The sequence below is a fragment of the Lepisma saccharinum genome, chromosome 15 (genome assembly GCF_977018435.1).
Source record: "Lepisma saccharinum chromosome 15, izLepSacc3.1, whole genome shotgun sequence".
NCBI lineage: Eukaryota > Metazoa > Arthropoda > Insecta > Zygentoma > Lepismatidae > Lepisma > Lepisma saccharinum.
Window position 1 is genome coordinate 38,918,546 of NC_139243.1, and position 24,131 is coordinate 38,942,676.

Below are 24,131 nucleotides of genomic sequence, written 5' to 3' on the forward strand. Positions count from 1 at the left end.
CCTTGTGAAAGAATCTCCACTTTGCCGTTTCATATTATCGTGCATAGCATCGTAAGCGTAACCGGATGTTCCAGGGGAGCCAGAGGAGTGAGCATGTTCCACAATAGCTCCGCCTTTAACACCGTCTATAGATTTCCACACATTAGAAGAACTATAACCAACAACTTGCTGGCCCATAACATATATCTACCTGTGTCGCTGGCTTTCTACCTCCGTGGTTTTAAACAAATGAACAACGAGTGCGGAAAACACGTGACCTAGTCACCAACCATCTGCACTGCGAGCTCTGCACTTGCGTACTATAGTCGATTCTTAGTAGACGGTTTCGTGAATCGCACTTTACTACATATTTTACTACTAAAAACTACTACATCGTTGTGGACTCGATTTTGTAGTCGTTTTCGTGAATCGCCCTGCTATTCTTGGCGCTTTCGAACTGTACTAGGTGACGTCACTTCGGTCAAGACCATACTTCAAGTCTTTACTTTGTACCTTTCGGACAGAGCCTTAGTTGTTCTTTTAAATTTATTCAACAACGGTGTTTCCATAAAAACCGAAGCAACAGCCGAAACTGCAGAGAAAAGAACAACTGTAGCCTCCATTTTGAAACAATTTGTGATGAAAATTCGAACGTTAAGTGGTGGAATACGCGATGACGTCAACTGAAGCTTCAGCGCTGATAATCCGAAGGTACTGAATGGAGCATTGAAATAGTGAATGTACGGATCACAGGCTACTAACCGATGTCAACAAAGTACAAAGAAACCATGGATTAATTGGACGTATGATCTTATTTATGGTACAAACTTCCTATGAGGCAATCCTTGTTTTGTATTTTTCACTGAAAATATGGTAATTTTGTGAAAGTTTGAAATGATGGGACCTAAGTTACTGAATAGAAATTTTTATCAGCACACAGAAATCGGAGAGGATTACCATAATTTATGTCGGCTTTGCTTGACGAACGCTAGTTCGAAATTAAACTTCTGCCTAGATGACGGACAACGACGAGATATTCAAGGGAAGATATTAAATTGTCTATCCCTCATTGTGAGTATATTTTATTATTTGGGTAAAACTTAAGTATCCGCCAAACGTCTGAAATTCCTTCATTTTCTTCTTATTGGTGCTTACGTATTCTGCATTGCTAAGGATTCTTGAACGTGGGATTTAGTTTTTTTCACGACAATAATTTCAATTTTCCACATATCAAGTAATTATTGTTCGTTTATTTTCTGGTTGGTTACGTTACACACAATATGGCGGGCAAATCTTGACTAGGGTTGTCCATGATCACTGTGTGTGAAGTGTTTCCAACCTTCTTCACCGAAAAATACCTACTTTCGTGTTACTGATTTTGGTAACATTATCGTATGAGGGAAACGGATTCCTTCAAATTTACATGAGAAAGTACTTACGGAAATAATTTTCTTTAGCGTTGTGGAAGTTCCTGAATGTAGATTTGATCCATTTTAATGTGAATGCGTGTTGTTTTCTGCGAAAATCTCTGTCCAACATGCTATTTCTGCTCGCGCCATTTGCTTTCTGCACGAGAGTGCAATGTTCCGTGTGTTAAGATGATGCAACCCCGTAGCCAGTGTTTCAGCCTCGCCGTGTTTTCACTAGAACATGACATGTCGAGTATTTTTTTTTTAAAACTATGCTTGCCTAACCTAACCTTACGGAAATGGTTTTTGGGGCTAACGTCAATGGTTTGTGAGACTAATGTCAATGGTTTGCGACGTATTAACATAATTTCAAATCCAGGCACGAAAGTAGATATTTTCCGGTGAACAAGGTTGCAACACTGCATAAATCGACAAAACACTCTCAGAACGCCCCCTAAACCAGTACGCTATCACAGCCATAATGTGTTACAGATTCGAAACAACAAGTAACAGTAAGTACTCGTAAATCTAAGAAATAGACATTGATATGCATTATTTCACTTTAGGAAATGTTCCATATTCGAAAATAACACGTTAGCAATGTAAAGAAGTCCGAAATATATGATTCATAGGTGTTTCCCTCATACGATAAAAGTACCCTGACTGATTTTGTATTTTTTTCCGGGTTTGAAAACCCCACGAACCATGCACGGATAGCCCCACGAACCATTCATAAATAGCCTAACGAACTATGCACGGCAAGGTTAGGTTCGGTTAGGTTAGGCAAACAGTTAAAATTGTCATCCTCAAAATTGTAATGTAAAAAAAAAAAGGGCGTGGTTGGAAACACTGACTGGGGGGTTACACATCTTTCGTGCATCGGAGAGACATTAAGGTAACACTTTACTATACCGGAGACGGATTTCTTCCAATTTACAGGAGAAAGTACTTACGCAAATCATTTTCTGTAGCGTTTGATGTTCGGGAATGTTTGATCCATTTTAATGCGAAAGCATGTGGTTTTCTACGAAAATCTATTTCCAACGTGCTATTGCTGCTGCCGCCATTTGCTTTCTGCACGAGAGCACAATACACTCTCGTATTGTCCGTATATGCTAGGTTGAACGAAAGGAGTGCTAATGGAACCTAACCTAACTTAGTAGGCATCCCCGTGATGGTTCGTGGGGCTATCGTGAATTTTTGAACTAACGTCAATGGTTTTTGGGACTGCCCGTGGAAGGTTTGTGGGTAAAAAGGAACAGCAGTAAGTACTCGTTATTGTAAGAAAGAGACATTATTTTCGTTAGAAATTCATTATTTCACCTAAAGAAATGTTCCGCAATGCAGAATAGTACGTTAGCAATGTAAAAAATTGCGAAATAAATCATTGATAGGTGTCTCCGGTATAGTAAAGTAGTACCGACATTAATCTTCAAAAATCATGATTTACCGGTAAAATAAATTAAGCAATGGGAAAAAACAGTTCCACGACCTTTCAAAAGTGTACGGAAAGTCAGTTTGGTAAGTAATTTCTCCTTTAAAATTGAAGAAATACGTTTTGCGGATACTAAAATTTTACCGAAACGAACGGAAATGAGTTTCTATAGCATTTTGAAAGGTCGTGGAGGTATTTTCTTTCATCGTTGAATCTATTAGACCAGGAATTCATGTATTTTTGAAGAGCAATTGCCGTTGCTTTTACTTGCTTCCTCTATGTAAACCGGATGTTGTGTATGTTTGATGACGTAATCCCGCTGTCATTTTTTCCAACCACACCTTTTTTTTTTTTTTTTTGGAAGGAGATGAAAAAACTAAATAGCTACAACTCCAAATTTTAACTATGTTTGCCTGAACCAGACCTAACCTTAACGTGAATGGTTTCTGGGGCTATGCGCGAATGGTTTGTGGGCCATTTTTTGGGTAGGTCCCCAAATTTTAATTATGTTTGCCTAACCTAACTGAACCTAACCTAACCTTACCGTGAATGGTTTGTGGGGCATTTTCAGTTAAGAAGGTTGGAAACACTGCATACCCACTGATGATCCACGATGCGTCAAGCTGTGCCCGCTATATTGTTTCTTACGGAAGCGAGAAAAGGAAGAACAATAAATACTTGTAATGTGAAAAATTGAAATTATAGAGCGATTTTACAATACCGGACCCTTGTCCAATTTCGTTCATATTTTGCATACTCGCTAATTTAGGGCTCCTAATCACAAACCTGAAGTTAAAATTTGGCGCTCACGTGTTGAATTTGCAAAAAGAAGAGGGTCCGTGATCGCAACCGGCAATACACGTTTGCTCACTATTTATTGCAAGATTTTGCGTTTTGAATACTTTAAGGACGAAATATATATTACTGATATTACTACGACCCCAAACCAATTTGGTACTATTATAAGGGAAACACCTATAAATCATATTTTTTACATTGCTAACGTACTATTTTGGAATGCCGAACATTTCCTAAGGTGAAATAATGCATTTCTAACTAAGATAATGTCTATTTCTTACATTTAGGAGTACTTACTGTTTCTTGTTATTTCGATTCTGTAACACATTATGGCGGGTGACAGCATACTGGTTCAGGGCGCGTTGTGCAAGTGTTTTGTCGATTTATGCAGTTCACCGGAAAATACCTACTTTCGTGCCCGGATTTGAAATTATGCTAATACTTCGCAAACCATTGACGTTAGCCTCACAAGCCATTGACGTTAGCCCCACACACCATTGACGTTAGCCCCAAAAACCATTTTCCGTAAGGTTAGGTTAAGTTAGGTTAGGCAAGAATAGTTAACATAATAAAAAAAAATTAAAAATACTTGACACGTCATGTTCTAGTGAAAACACAGCGAGGCTGAAACACTGACTATGGGGTTGCGTCATCTTAACACACAGGACATTGTACTCTCGTGAAGAAAGCAAATGGTGGCAGCAGAAACAGCATGTCGGACAGAGATTTTCGCAGAAAACGACATGTTTTCGCATTAAAATGGATCAAAACTAGATTCACGAACTTCCACAACGCTACAGAAAATGATTTCCTTAAGTACTTTCTCCTGTAAATTTGAAGAAATCCGTTTCCCTTATACTATAATGTTACCCCAAATTTTAAATATGTTTTCCTAACCTTACCATGCATGGATCGTGGAGCTACCCGTACATCGTTCTAGGGGTTGAATGCTAATTCCGACCAGGCACTGTCAAAAATGTCAGTTTCGTAGCACTTGAGCGACAAATTTTAACTGCACAATCGTCATTAAGTGTCCTAAATTATTGAGTATGCAAAATATGAACGAGTACCCCCATATTATTAATATGTACCCAACTGAAAGTGACTAAAAATATCTTTTTTCAGTAAAAATCTACTATTCCCCGGACACCTATAATTTCTTCGTTTTGTCAATTTTTGACATTTGTACTTACCTATCTGCTTCGAGGAACATTCTTTAAGGTGTTTTCACGTTTTTTTTGATGAAAGTAATTGCAATTTTTCACATTACGAGTAGTTCTTTCTCGTAGTCTTTTCGCTTGCCTGAGACTATATGGCACGTACATCTTCCTACATAATCGCGCGTCGTGCTTGTGTTTTGTCGATTTTCATTCTTTATGCAGTGTTTCAACCTTCAGAACCTAAGAAATACCCGTGAACAAATCTCATCTAATCTATTTTTTTTAAACTTTTTCGCATTGTTTTACGAAGAAAATTGTAATGTTTCGTGTTGCTATCCGTGAATGATTTTTGGGGCTATCTGTCTCGGAATTGGTGGGAAATTTAAACTAAAAAATTATTTTTGTTTCAAATTTTTGAGTCCAAATTTCCCACCGATTCCGGGCTCCGCCCCTGGAGTAATTGACCTACCGCTCACTATCGCGGCCCCGCCCTTGCTCCGCTCCGGCTTTTCCTATAGAGTCCCTGTTAAAGGCATGTTAGAAATTGGCGGGAGTCACCTGCCCCTAAATGAGCTCCAAACTTTTAAATTTGAAGAAACCCGTTTCCAGGATACGGAAAACGTACCTGAATTTCACCACGCATCCACGACACGTCATATTAGGCATATACCCAGAGCCTGTTCCTTGTAATGAGTAGCGAGTAACAACCATCTTGGAACACATTTTCCGATATCACTCACATATAATACCATTGTAGTCTATCAAGTTTTTTTAGCTGCATGAACATGTTGTTATGATTACTAAATAGATTCCTTGTCCTTGTTTGCTCATCCACCCTGCTTATGCTCCTCCTAAATTGTGCATTATATTTTAATAATTGTATTGTCAAATTGTGGCCGCGGTGGCTCAGTCGGTAAAGCGTCTGACTACCATGCTAAAGGTCCCGGGTTCGATCCCCGGCCGGTTCAAATCCGGGAACTTTTCTAACGATGGAAGCGGCCCCGGTGCACACCCAGCGTCGAATAACATGGGTACCTGGGGGAAACCCTGGGGGGTAAAGGCGGTCAGGGGCATGATGCTGATCACATCACCTCCACTCACGACTGGATCAAGAAAGTGGGGCGTTACCCCCACACCCCCTATACGCCTTCATGGCGTGGTGCTATGCACAGGGGACCACTTTACTTTTTTTTGTATTGTCAAATTATAGTGCAAGTAATTTTATAATGATTGTGTAAGTTTCATGCACAAGGTTCAAAACTGTAGTACAAAAAAAAAAGTTTGAAAATATGATTATGAGAGTGCATGACTTATATTGGTATAGAGCTCCTAACCACAAATAACATTTATCCTACATAGACAAGCAACTCATAACGTTCAATCAGTGCTCTGACTGGAGGGAGGAAGGGAATACTGTCTCATAGCATGGTATTGGAAAGAAAACAGAACATGAAGAACATTTGCACATTATATTTTGAGAAATGAATGAATCGTTTAAAAAGTGTTTTGGTTTAATTACACCACAATTAACTTTATTCTACTTTCACAACATTTCAATAAAATGTACTCAATTCTCCCTTGTAATGTTTTATACATGCAAGAATTTATTGTAGCAGTTGCTTGTCATAGGTGAAACTCTTTTCCCCACATAAAGATGTGACTGATAATTAAAGTGCTACCACATTTCGAAATTGTAAGCTTTGTTCAAGTATACTGCATCAATCAATGCAAACGTTTTATCTAAAAGATATTTCGCACATTTTTTCTTTTTTGTTTCTTGGATGATTGTTTGTATTATTTCTGTTAAAAGTCCATTTCTGGCATGATTTGACTAAAAACATTAATCATTTTGACTATTATAAGCTCAAAAATTTTATTACCTACACAGCTTGTAAATACTCCTGTCCCAATCATACTTATAAATTCAATTTTCTCCCATTCTCAGGTTACAGAGGATGACAGTTTGCCAAAGTTTGTGTGCTATTCGTGTGTAGACAAGCTAGAAGATTTCCAGGATTTCCACAACATGTGTCATGAATCGGAAGACCTTCTCAAGGAATACCTGTCATGTGCAGAAACGAGGTGCAAGAGGAAGTCTAGTGTTAAGGTAAAGATAATTTTATACTTGAACAAATGGTGGCATGTGTAAAAGACAAGTGAAATTTTAGTTGTTCATGGTGTGGTAATAGATGCATTTTTAAAAATTAAAATTTGTACACCTGCTATTACTAAGAATGGAATCATGAATTCTTTCATGAAGACCCATAGTGAAAGTGGTATGTGGGTTTCTGGGCTCTTGTGTATAAAATTGTTTTTTAGTACTCTATACTCTATTCTTCTCAATGTGTTTAATAGCAATTTTTTTTGGGGGGAGATGTAAGGGGTGATCCTTTCCAAAGAGATCCAAATTGCAACCTCACTTATGCATAGCAGACTCTGGTCTGCATTGTTGCTGACTAACGGGGCTCTAGCACTTGAACCTGTAGCCAGTATAATCCTCTGTAGGAATGGTGTTGTGTCATCCATGTGTGATTGTGATTGTTCTTCATCCACTTCATTGTATCACCATTCATCCTCATCTTTGCAATTAACCAAAAGTGGCAGAAAGATGAAGTAAAATAAATATTTCATTCATTCATTTTTGTACGCAACATGGGCCTCATTGTAAACTATTGCAAAATACAGTCAGAATGAAATATATATGTAAATAACCTGAACTAAATATTTAAAAATACCATTTAAAATTCAATGAAGTTACTCAAATTGCACGACGTGCATAAATATTTTACCTAATATGTCTATGTCACTGCACTCATCATAATAAAATAGTAATAAAAGTCATGCCTTGAATGGATAATAAAAATGACATATTCAGTGTTCAATCTTCTAACAAGTGTCTTCACCAGGAACTGTAAAATGAGGATAAAAGGCTAAGTTGGAGAAGAACAAAGCAGTCTTGTGTTAAAAGATCTAAACACTGAACTTTCTTTTTATGAACCACTCCCACTATTACATAAAATTTTCAGCAAAGAATGCCGGCTCAACCAGGACATGAACCCAGGTCTTTTGCGTACCATGCCATTGCTCTACCACTGAGCTACCGAGCCAGCCTGACTTTGCCCAGATTTTCGCCGTTGTTGTTTTACCTGTTTGGAATCGTCTCTGCAAGTGCTACTGCAACGGGATCTGTTGCCTTTGAAACACTGTCGACGTTGCCTGGTTCCTCCCAGCGTAGAGATGTAAATCCGTTAAGATTATGCACACCTAGGAGATGTACTACGTAGAATTTTCAGCGCTGAAAATTCTACGTAGTACATCTCCTGTGTGTGACTAATAATTATGCACTCCCAGTGTGTCAGAATGTAGATCAGATAGCATACAGCAGAACCCTAATTTCAAGTTCTTATTTTTATTTTTTCCCACCTTTTGAGTTCTGTACTACTGTCCCCCGAGGAATGTTTATTCTAAGTTACACTGTAAATACAATAACTGTTATGCATTTTCTGACTTGAAGCACCATGAAAAGTTCAGATACAGCACAGGCACAATGAACAAAAAAACTATTAACCAATCAGTGTGTCGACCAGCCCATGCTCTTTCTTATCCCATTAATACATCTATTATATGAATAGCCTGCCCCATGGCAGAGTGGTTAGCACATCGTACTACGATGCCAGGTGTCCCGGGTTCGAATCCTATCCTAGGCATGGGCATCAATGCCATCATATCATCACTCATCCCCATCTTCGTAATTAGCCAACAGTGGCAGAAAAGTGAAGTGAAATAAATCAAATTGATCAATCAAGTATTAAATTGATATTTTTGAACCTATAAATGTAATTTTGACTAGCCATTTTTCTTGGGATTTCTGCACAGTGTTGGAGAAAGTTGTCTGTTGCGAAATAGGTGAGGATCATTTAAAAAAAAGTGAATACATGCTCATAACTGACTACTTATATTATTGTGGAGGATGAAATTACTGCATAGTCTTTAGCCAAATATACCACATTTTGCCAAAACTTCTGGCAATAATCTCATGCTGTCAGCAGAATCGTTTTTTTCTAGGGATGGAACAGATTAATCGATACACTATTGGTATCGGCCTAATACATGCATATCGGTTTATCGATAAAATCACCGATAATTTTACCACATCCAATGTATCTGTAAATATCTAATAATGTATTGCAATATTCTGCCATTTTCTTATAATTTTTATGGGATATAGACATACAATCTCCATGCCCTACTTTTGTTGAAAGTAAATCTCTAAATATGCAGCTTCTTTTGCATTGCAGTCTAAGGAGGTGAATGAAGCATTTAGATGATTCAAGGATCATTTAAAATTTTATATGGGATCAGTCGAACATTGGTTATCGGTATTGGTAAATTTCATATCGACTCATCCCTAATTTTTCTATATATATATTACTGAGGTACCAGCCTATGATGTACACTATGTCATTGACATCACTGTAGTGGATCTTCTAGCACTTCCAAACCTCATTACTCAAGCAGTGTGGCAACTAACTTTGTACCATGGCTCCTTGCACTATGGTGCAGCACAATCTGATGTCTACCAAGAAGTTTTTGTCATTTCTGACATATCACTGGACATATCCATAAAGCTACTGTAATACCCACTGTTCACAGTGACAAAGGAGAATGTAGAGTAGGCAATGAGATGCACCACCTACATGTTGCTAGGTGCTTGTCAGAACTTTTACAGTGGTGGCAAATTAGTATAGCAAACCACTGTTGGATATGGAAGTGCTTTAACAAGTCCTCTGTGACATTTTATACCATTTCTTCCACATACAATTTGAATGTTGATGAACAGAATTAGTTATTTTCATCTGAACATTGTTTAACCTTCGAGCGGGCGCGCCTGCGCAAAATTTACGCCAATAGTAATTTTCTTTAATTTTCTTGTGTTTCCTTTGAATTCGTCGACCTATGCTTTTTATGTATTCCTCAAAGAGGTATTTTGTGTTGCATATTAGCAGTCATTGTTACTAATCCATATGTTATACTCTGTCAATTGTTGTTTATTTCAGATCAGAACACCGTGTCGTAAAGTTTGCGCTGCGCGCCTGCTCCTGTTCTGTAATTATTTAGTCAGGTCATTTTTGAAAATGAGTTGACAAAACGAAGACGTTAGCGAAATTCAGCGTATCCTTCAAGTTTCTCGAATAGAATAGATTGATTGATTTTGTTTTTGAGTCCGCTTTATGCACAGAAAGGCTAATCGCGACTTGACTTTGGTAGCTAGGCTCGTTCCCAGGATGTTTTGAGGGGACGGACATATCCGTAAATGTGAAAGTAAGTTCTTATTATTTGGTTTATTTTACTTAGTTTATACGAGATATAGTGTGTGTGTGTGTGTGTTTGTTTGTGTGTGTGTGTGTTGGTGTGTGTGTGTGTGTGTGTGTGAGTTGAGGGAAGGGGGAGGCGGGAGTGTGTACACAGGATATTGCCATAGACTGCCCATAATTTTTCATATGACGTAGAGAATTTTTACTCGACTCGGTCCCTCTTGAACTTGGAATGTAAAGTGTTTGTACATAGACTTGTAACATTTAGGTTTTCAGCATGAATATCTGTCGTAAAAAGTACGACACGCGCCTGCTGATGAAAAGCGTGGTGCGCTATAAATATGTAATAAGTTACGTACTGTTTTATCTTCTTTTTTCAGCATTCTAACTTGTATTTCAATATGTTTCATTTATATTAACCTCAGATATGATATCAATGAATGTAGACCCAAAAATATTTACGTTTATATTATAAAAATCCTTGCTCATAATGAATGATACTAAATGACGTAAAAAATGCGTCACGTGCCCGCTGGTGACACGATTATGAACGCGCTCGCTGAAAGGTTAAAGTGCACAAAAAGGCTACAGTCAGCATAGTGCTGCCACCAAATGTCAATCTGAAGAAATTTTACATGTCATGTGTAAAGGCAGGAATAAAGTCATTATCTGATTCCATGATTCATAGATTACTACCAGTGGCAAATGGGGGGCATTTTGTTAATCACGTTTTTAAGATGCTCTCTGTTTTTTTGTTACATTAAAAAGTAAAGCTATCCCTTTTGTCCTGCACTGTGCCATGAATGCATATATTGAAGTTGCAGAGGTAGGTCCCAGATAATTTAATCTGTCATAGGCCATGTCCAAATTGGCAGTCCCATTTCTTTCGTGTGCCGTCGAAGTTGTCCAAATCTACATGTCCCCTTGCAGTATGGTTGTCAATTTTTCTGCCAGGTGTAAGCTCGAAGCTCAGGCACATTCTACGAAAGCAGAAGGCAGATGCCAAACAAACATCACAATGATTTCCACCTATTAACTACTCATATTAAAAATGTGGCATTTGATTTCTTCATTCAAAATTTTTCTACATACAAAGTTATCGATAAAATATCAAAGTAGCACTGAGTTTTATTACATTTTCTATTCAGTAAACTCTGCCTCTGCCTCTGCAAAGTGAAAGTTGCAATATGGCTGCCAAGCGCATGGCCACAGCGAGTTGAAGTGTGCACGTGATGCTCCTTCCACCTTTCCCCTCCAACTCCATCTATTCTAACAATTCAGACAACGGCGTTAGGTGGATTCCGAGGGTGGAACGGTGCTCTAGGCAACATCTGCTGCTGATTCGGATGCAGTCATAGTCAAGGTGATGTGATAAGCATGAGGCTCTAGCCAGTGCCTCTCCCATTCCCCAGCTTCACCAGAACCTCTTTGATTAGAGGTTGTGTGAACCCTGGGGCTGGGACATTGCCTGAAAATTCCCACCTTAGATCGCTCACCCTGGGAATCAACTATTCTTTCTATAAAACCCCCCATGAACCCTTCTAACTCAGTCCCATAATTGCTATAGAGAATGGGTTCCCAGAGTGCATTGTGCTGCACCACGGTATACTCTAGCAGACAAAATATCAACTTCTACATCAGTGTGTGCATTCATTGTAGCATCTGGCGTAGAAAAATATATTACTGATACTGACTGAAAGCCTTCGTAATAAGTAAATGCTAGCATATAGACAGTGCAGATGCAATCTTACGTCATGGAGGGTAAATGTGGTTATCATTCACTGTTGAGGGGTGCCTGGGAACACTGAAGCAGCCTTGCTTTGCTGGTGGCTTCTAAGCTGCACAATTAGGATAGTAATTTCTGTAGGAAGAGGAAAGTGTTGTTTTATATATGCAAAGGCAATATCATAAAATGTATGTACCTTATGATTGTATTTCAGAAGCATTCTGCATCCTCGTCTCGCGGTAGTGAAGAAACTGTGCCTGCTCCAGTATCTGATACGGGTTTCCCTCCTCCAGAAGTGACAATAAAGTCTGAAACAGAAAGTGCTGATCCCTTAGTTTGTGAACAAACATCTCTGGAGAATGTGTGGCTTCCAGATGAGTCGTGTGTTAAGGCTGAAATTGAATCAATCAAGGAGCCTCCTGATGTTGACATCTCTGTTGACAGCAATTTATCCAGTCAGTACATTGAAGAAACTTTAGTTGGTAAAGTTGAAAGTGAGAGTGATGAAGATTTGATGCATTTTGAAGGCACAAGTGAGGAAGCTCCTAGTGGACAAAATGTTTCTGAAAGTGAAGGATTTTATCCGTATGATTGTGAACAATTTGTGGGAAAAGTGCCAGCTGAAGATAGTGACAATGATGCATTAGTATTAAGTGATGATGAAGACAGGAAAAAGAATGTGGTGATCACGGAAGAGGTGGAAAGCCAAGGGACAGATTCTGGAGAAAGGTAGGTGAAGGAAATTTTAGTACAAGGATTGAAAGTGAACATGCCAGTACTAAAGTTCAAAATTAGACCTTATTACTTACAAGTTACAATGCAATTCATTTATTGAATATTGTCACCAATGCTGCAGTGTTAGTGAGTTATTCCATGCAAGATCATGCGGGGGTAATGGTTCCAATTGTTTTATGTTTTTTTTTCAAATTCTCTAGAAGGAAAACTAATTATATCGTAGAATTTTGGCAATAATTGTCACACGAAATTTGTCCCTTCCTTAAAGTAATGAGCACTGTTTGGATTTCGAAAAAAGTTATTTATGTTGAAAGAAACAACTTAAAAATTACCTTACTCAAGATTTTATGCTTCCCGTGAACAATGTATTTTCCATTAACAAGCGACTGTAAGTATCGTATCGTAGACTAATGTAGAAGTAAATCAGATCCTTAGTAGAATTCATTTAGGGACTTTATTTTAATACTAAGAGAACGAAACCTGGACTGTCTAACCTAACTACGAAAGCATATATTGAACATCTTAGGTAATCGCTAAAACTCTAAAACTTCACATTATGTGTTAACAGAAGTAAATCAAAATCCAACTATGTTAAAATTGCATTCGTAGCATGATGAAATCACAATAAAACAAAAGGAACTTGGGCCCATCCAGGTATCCACCCCACCATCTCAGATTTGGATGAAATTTGGTGCGTGAGCGCTGTAGATAAATATAACAACTGAGTGCTGTAGATAAATATAACAACTATTTTTTTCATTTTCAATTTCAACTCTAGTTTGAAATTTATAGCTAGTCCTTTAAAATTTTCTTCTGCTATTTGATGGAATTTTTTTGTGGATTTACATGCTTTACTTCACTTTGCTTTTTCAGACCCAATTATTAACATGAAAGTTTGAAATTTATCATGCTGGGGAACCAATGAACGTGACGACTATATCCATGCTGCACACCGCCTCACTTCTCCATGATAACTGAATGGCATGGTACTTACTTCACGTTGTGTGCGTTATGTGGCACCACATGTATTTCAGTGTTGCAAACTAACATTTTCAAAAAAGCCCGTATTTTTGAGACACCCTTTATGTACATAGTTTTTTTCTTATAGAACCATTTTTAGAATGATTTCAGAGGGAAGTCAGTATACCACAACCAACAGTGGCATATTTTGTGTAAGTGACTATTGAGAAAAAAATGTCTGATAAAATCCATTGTGACTTGCATTGCATTAATTATTTGGAGTGGTAAGCTCAACTAAGTCCCCCATCCCTCCAACTTTTCTTAAGAGCATGAGGAACAGTTTTCGTGAGGCTGTGAACTGGGGCACCCATCACCGTGCCCCACTATGATGCCATCACTGGCTCCGGCCCACATAGACCAACTTTTGCCATTAGTATACATTTTGCATGTGACGTGATATTATTATATTGGCTGCATCACCCCACCCCTTCCTACCTCTCCAGCTACTTTTTTATAGTGCCGTGGCTGATGTGAAGATGACATAATCCTTTATTTTTGATTTCATAAGACCGTCGGTGGATTGTTGATGTGTGGTGTCACCGAATCTAGACTGTGAAAACTAAGAATAAATTGTCATCACTTTAAAGTTAATGGTAATAGCAGCACCTCCCACCCCTTTGACGCCTAAAATTACACCAGGAGGAACCTTTGTAAACCTAGCTTCTTGAAAGTCAGTTTTATCTCCATTTAGGGTGGAATTTAGCTGTTTTATGTGCATGAGCTTTGGCAACACTGCCAGGATTCCCTTAGAAGGCAAGGAGAAAAGCATTGCACTTGTGGGAGCATTATTTTATTTGTTCTCTTGGGAATAATAAACTTTGATGGCATAGAAAAAGATGTTAATGAAGGAGGACAGATTGAAGATCTAATTGACAGGCAGAAAAGTCGAAACTTGCATTTGATTAGCCGTAACATGAAGTTGATTCTCCATGAGAAATACATGGGATTCTGAAAATTGTTAGTCTTCATATTTTTCAAATATTGTGACTAGCTTAATAATGAAACTCTTCCACTTGCAACATTGGGAGAAATTCATACTCTCTCATATGCAGTGTTTTTTTTAGTAGTAGTAGTAGTGCTCATTCGAAATACGTGCACACCCATTGCAAAACTGCAACTCTTTCCCTTAAACTGTTTACAATTATTGTTGATGTCACAAATATTTAAAGCAATAATTTACAACTTTTTCTGACTAGCCCCACTTCTTAATTTGGTTTTTGGGGAGTTTTGTTTGAGCTAGGTTACTATAGTGGAACCACGAGCAAAACAACCTGCGCAGACCCGCGACTCCTGTGGGCGGTACTCCCACGAGTAGAGGAGGGGGAGAGTGGACCATGCTTCCTTATGGCCCGAGGTGGAGGGAAGAAGGGAAAGCTGCGCGAGGACTTTTCGTCTCAAGGTTTTTTTCCTTGTGGTCGATCTATATGAAAGAATCCATATGTTAAAATCTGGCTTGAATCCATCCAGACCAATGCTGACTGCCATTGAAGACAGCATGAAATTTACTACAACAAAATTAAATAAAATTCGTGAATATTTGCACCCCGTCCGTCATTAGCAAAATAATATGTGTCAATTGTGAAAATACGTTTCACAATTATCCCAGGTTGATATTCTTCTTGATTGTTCATAGATTTTCCATCAAATCTCAACCCCTTCTCCCTCTTTCACAGAGTTTCTTGTTCAAATTATGCCACTCCAGGCTCAGCAAGCATTACTGAGAAGTTTTTGATGAAAGGATAATAATCCTTTCATCATAAACCATAAACCAGGAAGACAAAATTTTGTGAGATTTTTACACTGTAATGTCAGTCTACCATTCCTAAGGTGGTAGAGCTTTTTGATGTATAAAAGCTGACCTAAATTATTACTGTCTGTCATGTTCATTTACAGTCTGACATTTGAGGTTTCTTATGTTTTTTTGTTTCTTGTTTGATGTGTGTAGCTTGAAAAGAGAATAGGATTTCCAGGTATGGCCGCAGTGCAGGGTTATCTGGGTTGATGGGTGGCAAGTCATCAAGCAATCATCAGTATTGATAACACTACCCCAAACAGTGGATCATGTATGTTTGCAAACAGATCATGAATATTTTTCTAGATTTTATCATAGGATACAAAGTACACAGATATATTTTCTTTTTGACTGAAATATACGAGTGTGAAAACTTTAGTATCATATTTCATATTTTAGATATGGAAGAAGTAGACTGAAATGGTATAGCTGTACTTTTATTACTACATTTAATAACTATTTTGAGGGCCTCCCTGATGGTTCAGTGGTAGTGTCGTCACCTTGTAATCAAGGGGTCCTGAGTTTGATACCCGGTGGAGACACATAGTGGTTCAGATCCCACTTTAAACTGTAGCTCCAGTCCCGATTAGCTTTACAGTGCACAAAGTGGACTTAAAACAACAACTCAGTCAATCAAATAATTTTTTTCAACATCTTTTAATTACTGAATTACCAAGTATGTCTCAATATCAGCAGCAGTTTGTGAGAGCAATAGGGGTATTGGCTCAAAATAGTGTGCCAACCCTAGTACATTTGCCTTGTTGTACACAAAGTATTTACAAAGGATGCAATTCAATTGTCTTCATCATGTTTTCTATGCAATTAGTAAAATAAGTGAAATTAGTGTTATGCTGTATAAGAGATGGAGTTCTGCTAAATTCATTGACTCTGATCTCAACATCCTTTCATTGCTGAAATTTAAGCACCCAAGTTAAGGACTATCAAATGAAAGGAGAACAGCAAGTTCTTCTTGAGAACAGCAAGTTCTTCAGGACTGACACTTCGGTTACTCCACCACCCACCTTGTAGGTTTCAAGTTACCCACTACTAAAGTACTACTTAGGACCACTTTCCCTCCCTCATAGTCATTTGATGCTTGAGAATGTATAGAATCAAATATCAATCAATGAGACATATGTTCATTCATACTTGATTGGTTTTAGCTGTTATACCAGCTCTACACCAAGTGTCCTAAAAATTAGTCATGCATGTAGCATGATAGTGTTACATCAAATTACAAATTTTGAATATATACAGTTTTCATATACACATCATATGCAACATCAATATCATGCAAAATCTAAAATTGATAGTAAATACAATTGTTATATCTGGTGATTATATGAAGTTACACGTTTTGAATATTTACAATTCTCATATGTCTATATTAATATCATGAAAAAATCTAAAAATGATAGATACAATTGTTACATCTGGTGACGATATTAAAGTGGATAAAGAAGTTGGGAGAGGTATTCCTTTTTTTATTAAATTCTTTAATAAGATCTCCCTTTGAGTGGTATAAAGTGAACATTGAAATATAACATGATTAGCATCTTCCTGGTCTAGATTGCACTTTCACATAGGTGAATTAAACTAAATTAATTTTATATAAATGGTGATTTAAACGTATGTGACCTGATCTCAATCTTAGTATTAAAACTAAAAACTTTCTGGTTATATTAATTATATAAAACCACGGAGTCTTATTGTTTAAATTTAGTACATATTTATATGAATGACCCATATATGTAAATTTTTGTTTGACCCTTGTCTCCCAATCTTGTTGAATTTTGTTTTTAACTCTTGGTAACATATCTGTACATGATAATAATATATTTGTTCTGTGATCCATTATTCTTGCTTCTTTAGCATTTTTATCTGCCACTTCATTATAATGAAACCTTGAATGTGCTAGTATATATGCAAAATGACTTGTCCTTCCCTCTGTAGTTAACTTATCATATAATCTTATTATCTAAAGCACCAATGCTGATGCCTTATATAACTTTTTATATGAAGATTGCACACTATATAAAACACTTAGCATCTGTTAATATTAGTATATTTTTTTCTGGAATATTATTAATGTACATCAATACTAACTAACTAACTCTCTAGCCTTCTTAAACCTAAAGGTTCATGGCTGCAGCAATATAATGTACATCAATGCACAATATGTAATATTTCGATTAGAAGAGTCAATAAAAGCACATCCTACTTCTTCTTTATTTTTTGATACAACTGTGTATATGAATCTATAATTCTCCCAATTTTGTAAATACGATTGAACATTTGTATAACTTGTTAATGAATATAAATCTTGAAATTCTATTTTACATTGTAGGAAAGTTGAATATTGTCCCTTTATTTTATTCTCTTGATATAAAATCCATTGGTCTTACATAAGTTTATTTACTGGATGTTCTTGTGTTTCCCAGCACTTCAAAACAAATTTATTTGTAATCCATTTGCATCTATACTTAAAAGGTTTCTCTATGGATTCTAAATAAACTCCTACATTGGGAGCTGAATTCATGAGTCCCAGTGATCTCCTGAAGACTTTTCTTTCTAAACTATCTATCTTGCATAGAATTCTTTCTGTAGCATTTCCATATATGCTGCATCCATATTCTAGTTTAGGCCTAAAAAAGTTTTTTTTGAAATAACATTATTCTTGGGTGAACACCCCAATTAGTATTTGCTAAAATGTTTAGCATATTGAAATTTTTTTCACCTTTAGCTTGTAAATACCTTATATGATCCAACCACGTCAATTTTCTATCAAAATTAATTCCTAAATATTTTATTTTATTTTGAAATGGAATACCAGCAATTTGTGTCAACGTATTTGGAAATTTATGTTCACTTTTGTTACTAAAACATACAGCTGCTGACTTGTTCTGTAATATGATAAAGTTCATTCCCTCCAACCAACATTTCACATCATAAAAATTATTTTCTAGTTTCTGAATACCTTGATATTGATTAGAAAATGATCCTAATATACACAAATCATCTGCATACTGAATTATTCTTATTGTAGAATTATGAAATTGAAATATTCCTTAAATAATAATGGACTCAGTGGGCTTTCCTGCGGCAATCCTTGTGAAGTGGTACTGGGCCCACTAAGTGTGTCCTGAAAGCAAAACATTATTTTCCTATTTATCATCAAGTTCCATATTATCTTCATTATTTTCGGAGTGTTTGTCTGATTTAACATATCAATTAATATATGAGGATCAACGCTATCATATGCATCTTGTATATCTATAATGTGAGCAAATGTATATTGTTTCTTATACATTGCATTTTGAACATGTAATGTTGATGTTGCTAATGCATCAATACAACCCTTGTTTATCCTAAAACTGAACTGATAAGTATAATATATTGTTCTTTCTCAAAATACCACTCTAATATTTTTAATAATAATCTTTCAAATGTCTTCTCAACGTAATAGATCGTAATGATTCAGCTTCATTTGGATCTTTATTTGGTTTAAGTATAGGTAGTATCACATGTGTTTTCCACTTTTGTGGTACATTTCCACTACTCAGAATATTAGAGTAAAACCTGTCTAACCTGGAACATGATGGTTCCGAGCAAAATTTTCCATCTTAACATTTTTCCTTCTTATACAGGGTTGGTTTTAAATACAGTATAGAGCGCTGCAGGAAATAATGGAAATACAGATTTACATTTTGCATTACTTATAATGTAGAGAACTAATGCATGTACGTACATGAATAAAAATGTGATACATTCATCAATTTCATCATATCATCCCTCATCCCCATCTTCCCAAATTAGCCAAAAGTGGCACAAAAATTGAAGTAAAATGGACACTCACAAACATCCATGCCCATTCCAGGATTCGAACTCGGGACCCCTGCCGTCATAGCGTGATGTGCATAGAGGGAAAGAGAAAGATTGAAAGATGGAATAAGAGAGGTGAAGAGAAATTGAGATAAAAGTGAAGAAAAAGAAAGAAACGAAGAGAGATAACAAGAAAAATAGAAAGATGATGAAAACCAGAGGAGAAATAGGCAAAGAAAGGTGGAGAAAGAGGGTAAGAGATAAAAGAAAGAAACTGAATCATAACAGCTATGAGTATTGTAGCACATTCTTTCATATCGACAACGTTACCGATAAGCGAGTGGCAACAGAGGCATGTTCCACCTACAGTATTGCATTGTTTTCTTGCGAGCGAAAAAAATAAAGGAAGAAATTTCCATCTTACTGAGTATAAAAACATCTCGTTGGTCTTTAAATGGTGTTCCGTTTCCGCGTTAAGGAGATTTCCACCTTAAGCAGGTCATTTTCAGGTATAAAATCGGTCTGTTCTGGGACTTTTTTTTCCTTATTTACAGGTTTCCTTCTTATAGAGGTTCCGGGATAAGTAGTTTTTACTGTATTATAAATATTTACAAGTACTTCTAATGCATTGTCAGATTGATGTCGTATCATTTCATACGTTATTCCATCGTATCCTGGGGCAGTTGATTTTATATTATTTAGGATTTCTCTTAATTCTTGCAAAGTTATTTTTGAATAAAATTCATCACTGGAACTTATATTATTTATAATCTTGAGTTTCTTATTTCTTACATGACAAGGTGTAAACTTTTTTCCAAAATGTTCTTGTCAAATTGTTGTTATAGGTGAATCTCTAGTTTTGTGTCGTTTCCTAAGATAATTTATTTTTTTCCAAATTGTGTTTGCTTTAACAGATGGTGATAATGATTCACAGAATTCTTCCCATGCTTGCGTTTTTGCATTATTCAAGATACGTTTTGCTTTAGCTATTACTTGTTTTAAATTTATCCAATTATTTGGCAAAGGTTGTTCAGCAAATTTTTCAGACAATTTTATTGTTTCTTCTTTTGCATCTTGACACTCATCATTCCAACAACTTATAGTAGGAAAGTTGTTTTTATTATTAATTTTCTTCCATTTAGCTACAATATCCATTGCATACGTTAATAATTGTAAATAACGTTGACACGTTATATCTTGTTCCTGTTTAATATCTTCCATTGAGATAAAAGTGTCCAAAATTACAGAATATAGTTCCCAATCGATGTTTTTAACAAGCCATCTTCTAATTGCTAAAGAATATATTTTAGGTACTGAGTGTGCATCATTTAACAGTGTAATGAAAATTGGCAAATGATCATTACCCCTGTTCACAAGATCTACTTCCCAAAACAATTTATTTATTATATTATTTGACACAATAGTTAAATCTATGGCTGTTGGTGATTTACCATTCCACGGATAATGAGTAGCTGACCCATCGTTCATGAAATCTAATGATCGATCACTAACCCAGTCCAAAATACTACATCCTAATGCATCTCTATAATTACAACCCCATGCTTCATGATGAGCATTCATATCATCTGTAATAATGACACTGTCTTGGTCATAACATAATAATTCATTAAAGTGTGTTACTTTAATATGTTGAGATTTATAACTCGATGGAATATAAATTGAAACTATTGTACACTCTAATGTGTTCATCTTAATTTTCACTGCTATTAATTATTAAATAATTTTGTCAACGCTAATGATTCTGGTAATGTTACTCTATTAAATTGTATCCTTTCATGTATATATAAACGTACACCTCTTGTATATTTAGTATGTAAATTAGATATTAACTCGTAATGAGGTATTTGATAATATTGATGCTGTCTACCACGAAATTCGGACAAACTCAATATACCTGAATGATGCTCATCTATAATTTGTAATACTTCTAATCTTCTAGCTGTAAATGAATTTATATTCCATTGCACTATAAAAGACATATCCTCTTTTACAAGTTTAGTTTTCTGATAATATTGCAATTATCTTTCCTATAATTTGTTGCATTGAAATTAATATCTGTTTCTTTCTGGAATCATTTAAATCACGAACTGATTCAATCATGTCTGGGAAAAGGTCCAACAATGACTGGTATATTTCCTTTTGTCTACAAAAAGCTGATTTACGATCTGAATATCTTCTGCCATTTATGTTATCCATATTTTGTTCTTGCTTACTAAAAGGGAATTCTCTCAAATGTACGGGATATTTGTATTTTGTCTGTTCTTTTTCTGTGTCTGATGAGGATGAAGAATCTACATTCACATCCTTTTTGTTTTCCAATGGAAATTGTACAATACGTCTTGTAGCCATTTTCATAATCATCTTTGGAGGTGATGTAACAGCTTTGCTGTATTGTACTCTTATTTTTTGACCATTATTCTCCTTTGATATTTTCTTGTGTTCCGCCATTTGAGTTACAGAACTCGCACAATAACTCTCTTTCACCTCCTTGCAACTATCACTTGTTCGTGCATTCTGCTCATTCACATAACTCTTTTTGATGGGAGGGAATTCCAATCCATTTCTTCAAACAGTTTCGTGTTGAAATTGATTCCCAAATTTATTTATTTTTATGTTCACATGATATATTTCTTCAGTTATTTCCCGTCACCATACCTTTTGCTTCATAATATGAGATGTTTTTCTTGGCCATAATAATTTGAATTTGCTTTTCATCCTGTTATTTAGGGCACATTTTGTTGCAAGCGTTATGATCTCCTTTACAATTTATACATGCTTCACTCATTTTGCAGTTTCCTTCGTGATAATCTTGGCCACATTTATAACACAATTTTTTCCCCTTGCACTGTTGATCTGTGTGGGCAAATCTGAAACATCTATTACAGTGTAACACTGGATTCACACGTGGCACTACCTCAACTATTTGTTTTCCAACTGCTATGTATTGTTTTAAAACTGTCCCCTTAAAAGTCACACATAAGACTTGAGTAGGTTCAAGCTTAAATGACCCATCATTCCACCATATTTTCTTGTTCATTCTTTCCATCTTAGTCACTAGCACTGTTTTCAAATACTGCATTTCAAACTCTAGGTATTTCAAACACAAGGCTTTCCTTCTTCACTAAAGATTTAGGAATTCTGGCATTTACTCCTTGTCTAATAACACTTTATTTTTCACAAAATTATTAGCTTCTTGTGACATGTTGAATAATGCTCAAACTCTATTTCATCCATTTTGATCTACATACTTTACTTTCACATTATTATCCATTAACATATACCCAACTATAACAGGATGCAAATTCCCTAACTGTTGGTTTCTACTTTCTATTATCACTAAATAAGGTTCATTTGCATCTATGTCATATTGATATATTTTTTCTTCATGATTGGTAATGTGTACTTTGTATGAAATGTCCATAGTATCATTTCCATCTTGTTCGTCATGTTTTGAATCAGATGATATTATATCCTCAATACTGATATCACTGATTATAGTATTATTGCATATCGTACTATGTCCTTCCTCAACAATTCCCTTTTGATCCATTATGATAAATGAACAAGACAGTTAAAAAACATCTCTTATACAATCCAAAGGGATATTGAACATTTTAAATTGTAATAAACACTTCTTAGTCTTTCTACACAAGTCCTTCAATTAAAATCAGTAAAACTCGATTCAATCTAGCGAATAATCTTCAGAACTCTCCAAAGGGAAAAACTCGCCTCTGTCGAATCTCGCCAGGTCCCACCAAACCTAAAAATTCACATATTTAAAATATGTTGCATTTCGAAATCTGAAGCTGGAAATGTCAAAGTTGATGTCTTTTACCACAATTAGACAATAATCGTAGAAATATATGTGTAAAAATCCACCCTGGTAGTTTCAGCCCATAATCAACTATTTCATTTTCATATATGGCTATGTATTGATAAGATAAACTAAATTACATTTTAACATGGAGATAATGACTATGTTCACTTAAGTTTCAATTTCACTGTGTCTTTCACTTGATGATTCATATTTGAGGGCCCACTACAACATGTAAATTATGGTTGTATGTGTGCTACTGGGCTTTGAATGTATTCGCTCATTTTGCCTGTTTGAGTATTTTTCGCACCTGTCAATTACGTATGCTGTCCAGCATTATCTTTACGAAATATTAGACACTCGAGCAAATATCCCTTGCTGCAGCACACTACCCACTACTAACCTGCACTGTGGCCTAAGGCCTAGGAACATCAAGAATGGTAAAATGATGCATGCACCCTTGTCATCTATCAGGGAGTTTGATGAACTTACTTTATTGCATTCCAAGGTAGGTCATATGGTGAAATGTGATAATTTGATTTCCATTTAATTTGATAATTTCAGTTACATGAAAATATTTGTATGTATTTTGTATTGATGGGTTTAAAATGGCAGTTTTCAGCATTGGAGCACTGCATGGGATGTGGACTTTGCAACTTCAAGTGTAAAAATGTCTGCTTTCTTTTCTGTCGTGGTTAGCAGGCGGGAGCAGAATGCACATGGATGAAGGTTTCCTTCATCATCGGGCAGCATTAAACATCCGCCTAGGCCTTCTGCACTTGCACCCACATATACAAATGAGGGTCATTTCGGGTCGAAAGCCCTGAGAATAGGGGCAGACGTGATCATGTTTTTCATTGTATCAAAACACTGTTGATGTTCATTAGTCCAAACGAAGTTTTCATTTTCATGTAGGAGCTGAAATAAACATGCTGAGGGACCTCCAAAGTTTTTGATATGGCATCTTATAAAATTCACAAGCCCAAGAAAAGAACTGAGCTTTTTCTTGCTGGGGGGGGGGGGGGGGGAGAGAGGAGAAATCTACAATGGCTTTTAAAATATGTTCTGAAATTCTAGTCTTTCTTTGAAACTGTGTGTCCCAAAA

General features: G+C 36.2%; 1 protein-coding gene across 3 annotated transcripts in view; it reads left to right on the forward strand.

Annotated features, from left to right (window-relative positions):
- The first annotated feature begins 764 nt into the window (after positions 1-764).
- The window catches only part of LOC145999680 (uncharacterized), a 114,395-nt gene continuing 91,028 nt past the window's right edge, over positions 765-24,131 (forward strand). For all 3 annotated transcript variants that reach the window (XM_083136884.1, XM_083136887.1, XM_083136885.1), the window contains exons 1-3: positions 765-1,050; positions 6,727-6,888; positions 12,037-12,551. In XM_083136884.1, coding sequence (XP_082993010.1) covers positions 874-1,050; positions 6,727-6,888; positions 12,037-12,551 — 854 coding nt within the window. In that variant the 5' untranslated portion in view covers positions 765-873. The remainder of the gene's footprint in view (positions 1,051-6,726; positions 6,889-12,036; positions 12,552-24,131) is intronic.